General features: G+C 36.9%; 1 protein-coding gene across 1 annotated transcript; it reads right to left on the reverse strand.

Annotated features, from left to right (window-relative positions):
* Positions 1–297: 297 nt before the first annotated feature.
* RAB40B (RAB40B, member RAS oncogene family) lies at positions 298–5,557 on the reverse strand. Its single transcript, XM_010285156.1, has 5 exons — positions 5,478–5,557; positions 3,528–3,588; positions 2,569–2,646; positions 1,864–2,086; positions 298–1,437 (listed from the first exon to the last, which is right to left on the reverse strand). The coding sequence occupies exons 1-5, from the start codon at positions 5,555–5,557 to the stop codon at positions 1,166–1,168; spliced, it is 714 nt and encodes a 237-aa protein (XP_010283458.1). The 3' UTR covers positions 298–1,165.
* Between the last annotated feature and the right edge of the window lie 1,857 nt (positions 5,558–7,414).

A 7,414-nucleotide genomic window follows, 5' to 3' on the forward strand; every position in this document is an offset into this window, starting at 1 on the left:
GTATCTCACAGTGAAGACACCTACAGGAAACTGGGATGAAGCTACACCATCACCTCAAAGGATTGTCATTACTCAGGAGAACAAGTCACAGAATTCCTTCATGAACAGAAGGAAGACTTGACCTGTATTATTCTTCCATATTTCAGTTAAAAACTCTTGAAGACAGATGTTGTATCAAAAGCATTACATGATGCTTTTAGGATGACTTCACATTCCTGGTGTCTAGTTCTGGTATATTGTTCTTCAAATTCTTCTAAAAGAAGATAAAGACAACCTCCCCCAGTTAAAGAAACCATGATAGGATTTCTTTTCCAGAAACATTTATTTATTTTCTAAATAGTGTTCTTTCCTTATAAAGCAGCTCTTCAAGTCATGTTCCTTTCACCACAGTGTCTTTGGCATTTTCCTCCTAGAACTTTCTTGTACAGTGGTATAAAATGTAGGTTCTTTTTTTTTTTTTTACAGAAAAATAAGTATTTAAACCACAAATTAATTCCCCAAAGTATTAAATAACATACCAAAAACTTTATCAAATCTATTACATACACTAATGGGACAAAACCTTGTTGTGTATGTGCATAATAATTATATATACATTTTTAGCTTAGTTAAGTTAGTGCTTCAAACTTATCATGGAAGCTTTACAAAAAATCCAAATGCACAATTGCAGAATTACTAGAATTTGTCACACTATTTGTAGAATTTAACAATGTATACAATACATTGCGTTTAAAAACCTCTGCCTGAATATGCAAACTGATGACTCATTTTAGTATTTTTGAATAGTTTGCAAAAAGACAGAATTTTATACAATTACACAGTAAGTCACTTTCCAGATTTCATGGAATTAAGAACTGAATATAATGATAATTATCCCCTATATGAAAACACATCTACTAGTAAAAACAGTGGCATCATGCACATCAGAAACTAAAACACAGTATGAAAATCCAACAGCAAAATGTCATGTCCTTTCAGTTGCACTGAACATGTCATTCATTCTGAAGCAGCATTACTGTAGTGAGCAAGCTCTAAAATAAGACTTATTTTTGTCTATGTAGTGTGATACATACATAGAGTGTGCTCAACCATTAAACAAGGAATCCTTGTGTTCAAACACTTCACATCAGGGGATTCCATCCAGTTTCCTCTTCCCACAGAGAGCTTAAGAAATTTTACAGCTGTTTCTTGTACAGTTTTTTGGTGGGCTCTGTGGTGGACGGAAGATTTTAGCCTTCTTTAAGCTGTTCCTTTTATTGATGTTGCTGGATGTGAGAGAGTACGAGCGTCCATGCATCATCCTGGCATTAAGGCCATTTGCCATGGAGAAAGATTTGAGATGGCTTCTTAAGGCAACAGGGAGAGGGAGCTTGTCAACAAGATGCACAGGGGTACAGGAGACTATGGCACGGCAACAAAGGTCTTGCAGACTCAGTACTTAAAAACAGACAGAAAATTCACATTATAATAGCATGCTTTTGTCAGCCACATGGTAGTAGCATACCCAGCACCCTGCGCACACTCTGTACTTCCACGATGAATTCTCATTTCTTCTCCCATACCCTTCCCCACATATACATGATCCAAAAAAATCTGCTGCTTCTGTTTCCTATTGATGGCTTAATACTTCGATGACTGAGCATGCACGTTTTAGGAAAGATATATTATTCCCTACAAAAGCAGGAACAGGTTATGCCTGCAGATAGGTATTTTCTGTTTAGAAAGCAAATTGTACAGGATTCCCAAGTCTTCTGTTTTGATGTTTTTGCATCATGGTTAAAGTTTCTGAAAATTATTTTATATTCATGAACCATAAACCTTAGCTAGGACTAAATTTACACATTTTCCGTGTACATCGCTTACCCTTGTTCGGCCTCCAGAGCCTGTCCATTCCATGCCTCATCAATACTATTCTTGCTAACTCAGTAAAGGACTCTGTAATATTGAAATTGCAAAGTGGACTGACTTCAAAAAAAGTCATGCCCAGCCTCTCAGCATAGGCTTGTGCTTGTTCAGTAGACACTTGACGCTTGAAGGCTAAGTGAAGGCGATTTCCAACCAGGATTTTTGGTACACCAGGAGCATGCTGAGCAAAGAGAAGCAATGAAAAATTAATAGTTTGCCTTCCATTTTCCCCTTCCCTCAATTAAAACAAACAAAAGCTTTTTCAGGATTTAAAGACTAAGTGGCAGGCTGGACCAGATGATATCTGGAGGTCCCTTCCAGCTTAAATTATTCTATGATTCTCTGATCTAAAAACATCCCTTCCTCGGAGAAGATAGGCTTGCACAGATATTATGGCAAATCTACAGCAAGAGTGGGACTACAATTTGAAATGTTTGTCCTCCATATGTTTTCCATCAACACCTTTATAGAAATCAGACACTTTAGCCGATATGTTTCCAACTTTCTAAAATTGAAAGCATAGAAAGAAAATTGTAAACTTGGCATCTTGCATAACTCTGTAGTAAGCACTGCCTGCAAATGCCAGTAAAAACAGTAGAAAATATAAGCAGTCGGTCTTAGTCATCTGTTACAGACTAGTGACACTCTGGGATTGTACCTTACCTCATCTATTTCTTTTATCCATCGATCGATTCCATCAAATGACCAACGATTTGTAATATCATACACTAGTATCACTCCCTGTATTAAAAAAAAAAAATAATTGTAAGGTTAACAGAGGCATAACACAGACAATACTATCTGTAAATTCCCCAATTCTGAAATAATCTTGCAAGATGCTGAGCAACTTCTCAATGGAGCAGAACCTCAGCATCCTGTGAAACCAAGCCCCATCTCCCTGTGGAGATCACAAATCAGCTGAAGGGCAGAAACCATGACTTACTTTTGGGGTCTAATGTATTGGTAAATATTTCTTTTTATACTGGGCAATTTTGTTCGATCATACACACATCACAAGCCATAGCAAGTTTTGGCCACAATTGGTAGCTTGAAGATTCAATGCTCTGTGCAATTCTGCAACTAACAGATGCAACCCCTCAGAACCAATACATGTCATGAACTATAGCAATACTTTGACGTTAGAAGCTATAGTGACTTTCAGTATGTCTGTCTTTTTTTTTTTTTTTAAGTAATTTCCTTACCAGTCATTACATTTCATCACAGTTTAGACTATGTTTGTATTTTTCACGTTACTCTTGACAGTTTTATGTTCTCTATTTCTCCTACTTGGCACACAGTTTTAAAAAGTAGTATTGGCATAACGTTTACATGCTGAAAGTAAGATAATGAGCTTAAGTTATTGAGGTAACCAACAAGACGGCATAAGAACGTGTATCACTGTATTCTACCTCCTGATTCAACTTCAATCTCATGGATTTCCCCTCCCCAAAAGAAAACCCTGCCCCTCGTGATTTCCCATGTTTCATGTTATCTTCAGACTATTACTGAATCTGCATGCAATCTACAGGTGAGCTACAGAAGCCATCACGATGGTTTGCTAACTCAGCTTTTATTTGTCCAACAACCATTACTCATCACTGGGAAAGTTGTACTTTGCTTACCTGAGCACCTCTTGAGTAAGACCGAAATATGGTGCAGAATCTCCCTTGTCCTGATGTATCCCTAAACAACATAAATTACATATATTTTTAAAAGAAGTAGGTGGCCTCCTATGTTAAGAGTTCAGCTAGGTTAACTCCTCTGTACTGATCGATATCAGCTCTTCTTCCATTAGTCCTGCAGTAGCAGTCACTAATGCAATAAGAGCTCTTCTCGCTCTCAGCAGTTTTCCCCTGCTGGCACTCTGCCCTTTCCTCTACATTTCTCAGATTTCTCAGGATAAGAGAACAAGAACTTCAAACTTTATTCTTGTGATTGCCCTTGGAAAACAAAGGCTACTACTCAAGTGTACATATGCCAGTAGACTTTGCATTTAGTTCAGCCTGAATAAAGATTTTGTTTACACAGCAAAAGAAAAGTGGGAGGAAACAATAGCTATCACCAAGGAAAATAATGGAAAAACAGTAAATTCTTGATTACAGCAGCAATAGTTCACGGTGAGTCTACTATGATGAAGGCACGCCTACAGTGTCATAGGCAGCACAGATTATTAGAAATGCATGCACACACACACAAAATTAAAATCACTGCATAAAGCATTTGGAAGCAAAATCAAATTTATAGCGAAGAATGTGGTAAAAGGCAAAATTCCATAGATTTTTTGAGGTAGATCACAGATCTTCAGATGCAAGGCACATATTTCTATATATGGTCAACTGTAGAAACATTTCCAATCTGTTATTTTAAGGAGTCCAAAGAACATCCTTGCCCTTCACAAAAAGAATTAAAACATGTCCTTCCTGGCTGCTTCTCAGATAAGCTTTATGTGGTAATTTTGCTAAACTGTATAAAGTGGAAAACAGAAGAAGAATAATAAAGTAGGTGAACAAAATATCAAGTAATCAAGATACCAGATGGCAGAGCACTATTATCCTTCATTGCATTTAACATTTGAAACATTATTTTGAAAATCATAAAGGCAAAAACAACCAATGAAGAAGAAATTAAAAATAACCTAGCCTTGACACACAGGCATGTAACTCCAGTAATTAAACTTTCAAACAAAAATAAACACCAAAAATAATTTTAAAGATGGAACTGGCACAGGATTGTTTCTTTCTAGGAGGAAAAGGATATAATCGTAATAACAATTAATTTTCACCTCCAATTCTCTACTCTATCTGAACCCTGCTTGTTCCTAGAACCTGTCTCTGATTTATCTAGATTATGGTTCCTCAAAAATCACGCTTCATCTTCTTCCTGTCCTGCACTGACTTCACCTCTCCTTCTTCTGTGCCATGAGTTTAGGGAAAGGCAATAATGTTGCTGCATTTTTCAAGTTGCATTGCTTGTTGAGTATTTCTAAACAAATCAGAAGATGGCCATCTGCAAATAATCTTAACACAAAAGCACCCTGACAGACCAAATGTTTGACCCTACAAGAAAAGCATTTGTTGATTTGTTGTAAAATGATATTGTTCTCGACATGTTTTTGTAAAGATCAAAGCACATCAGATTGCATATCAATTAAATTATATGAACAATATATATATATGCCACCTTTTTTTTTTAATATACTGTGATTATTTAGGCGACCATTACTACAAATAATTTGAGCAAAGGGATGTTGCTATACTCATAGTTCTCATTACCAGTATATTTCATAATCTTTGAAGGCACTTTGAATCTATCTTTATGGCACTTGTAATCTTTTGGGCCTTTCTTCTGCATCTGTCATGTAAAGAAACTGTAGGGTCCCCCATTTTACATGAAACAGATGCAAAATGGAGGTAAACAAAAAGCGTGACTTACTCAAAGGGCTAGCTGCCTGGCTCACTCTTCTTCAGTTGACTAAATATTTCTGAAGCACAAGGGAGAAATCCTGCCCTGAAGAGTTGCGTTTTTGTGTCTTTGAAATATAAATTATGAGGAAAGGTGGAGCACATACTTACCAGAGCTGTAGCTTTATTCGTCTGCCATCCAGAAGAATCGTTGTAGTTTTATAATCTATACCTGTGGGGAAGAGAGTCATGCAAATTTTAGAGCAGCTTGCAGGTGTACAATATACACACAGTCAGTTACAGATTTCAAAGAAGCTGACCTTAAAAAAAGGTATTTGAAAGGGATTTGTCATTAGTACTCTATGAAGTGCACATGGATAAGAACAACTTGTTCATATATAAAGTTACAAAGACCATTCATATTACTTAAGCTTGGTCCATTCAGAGAAAATGTCTCAGGCTCCCTTCAGGTTGATAAATGATCTGTTTTATTCATTATCATGACAATAGATATGCTTAAAGAGTTTTACCTCTTTTCAACAAAAGAAAGTAGAACTAGGTTTTTGCCTTTTCTCTCATACATAAGAGACGACTAAAGGCTAATTGCAGACTAAATGCTGTTCTCTCTGTTCCCTAGCTTTACTGCCTCTATTATTTCTTCCTTCCTCATCATCTCTGACTCATAGACAGCTCTTCTATCAGATACACGCGTCCTCCTCTTATAAAAAAGCAGCAGATGGTGCAAGAAGTGGCTTGCCTTTTGTCCTCCAGCCTTTCCCATTCCCATTGATAACAGCCTTCTCCACCCAAAAGACCTATGCAGTTGGTGTCTGGAAGAACACAGGCAGGTTCCATTTATTCCGTCCCATAACTTGTCCAGGCCTTGCGGTTGAGCTACAATAGCTCTTTTAGATGCACTGAAGTAGTACTGCAGTGTTTTAAGAGAAGTATTTATTTTAAGTTACACATATAACACACCTACACACATATAACAGCTCACATCTTTACTGTACATTTTGTAGTCTTTGCAAAACAACCTTCAGTGCTGTATATATTACCATTTTACTGCTAACCTGACATGCCCCAGGAAGCAATTAAACTATGTAAAAATAAGCTCCAGTCTAGCATTACAGTTTTCTTGGGCAAGATGGGTGTGCTAGTTTCAATTAGATTAGGTAAAACTAATCAGAAGCAGTTGCGTAGCTGCAGTTGACCCCTGAAAATATCTACCACCATGCTAGGGTCAATGGTTTTGAACACTGTGCTTCAGTCCTGCATCCACAAATTGCATAATTATAAGCATTAAAAGAAAGACAGGCCTTTATTTTATTAAATGTTATTTAAAGAGTATGCATTCAGTATTCACACTGTGCAGCCAAGCAACACAGTTTCACTGGTATATGTGTGTTTTCTCACGTTTTCTTTGCTGTGTCATAGTTAACTTCTTGAATTGAACGTTTTCATAGAGTTTTCCAAATGAAGTTTAAAAAAAAGTGGAAACTAGCTCTGAAAAACGTACTGAAACGTAATGAGACTTGTACACTGAAAAAGGGAGACAAAAAGGAAACATAAGTAAAACAAGGGGGTAAGAAAAACACACTGAGGTGGAAAAACAAATGCATGCAGAAGAGTTCCCTAATTACTACTTAATAGTAATCTTCAGCACACCTTTACCAAAGGAACAGGGATGACAGTGCTGAAGATGATTCTGTAAGTTTAAGATTCATTATTGTGGGTGGCACCACCATCCAGAACAAAAAAAGTTAATTTATATAGCAGTGTTTGTATTGATAAACATAACAACTGCTTACCAATAAGATTTCTTTTTTCCCCTGTAATTAAGGGAGAAAGAGAAGTTTGAAAGTTTAACAACAGAATGTATCAATTCCTTATCTCACTCTCTCAAAGAAAGAGTATAGCATAGCACGGCACATGAACAACAAATGAAAATCTGTCTCAGCTGCAAGCACAACTCTGGGGAGACACCTGCCACACGGCAGATTTGCCCTCTTTGCCTGAAAACCCCTTTTGTCACCAAGTTAACAAACTAGATTTCCTGTCGCTCCTCCAGTACAGTATTACAGAATCACAAGGTTGGAAAGGACCTT

The sequence above is a fragment of the Phaethon lepturus genome, unplaced genomic scaffold (assembly GCF_000687285.1).
Source record: "Phaethon lepturus isolate BGI_N335 unplaced genomic scaffold, ASM68728v1 scaffold45914, whole genome shotgun sequence".
Taxonomy (NCBI): Eukaryota; Metazoa; Chordata; class Aves; order Phaethontiformes; family Phaethontidae; genus Phaethon; species Phaethon lepturus.

Coding starts and splice junctions, on each gene's coding strand:
- RAB40B (XM_010285156.1), bottom strand. CDS start 5,557: ATGACTCTCTTCCCCACAGGTATAGATTATAAAACTACAACGATTCTT. Junction 2,647..3,527: donor CTTACTCAAGAGGTGCTCAG/GTAAGCAAAGTA, acceptor TTTTTAATACAG/GGAGTGATACTAGTGTATGA. Junction 2,087..2,568: donor GGATAAAAGAAATAGATGAG/GTAAGGTACAAT, acceptor CTCTTTGCTCAG/CATGCTCCTGGTGTACCAAA.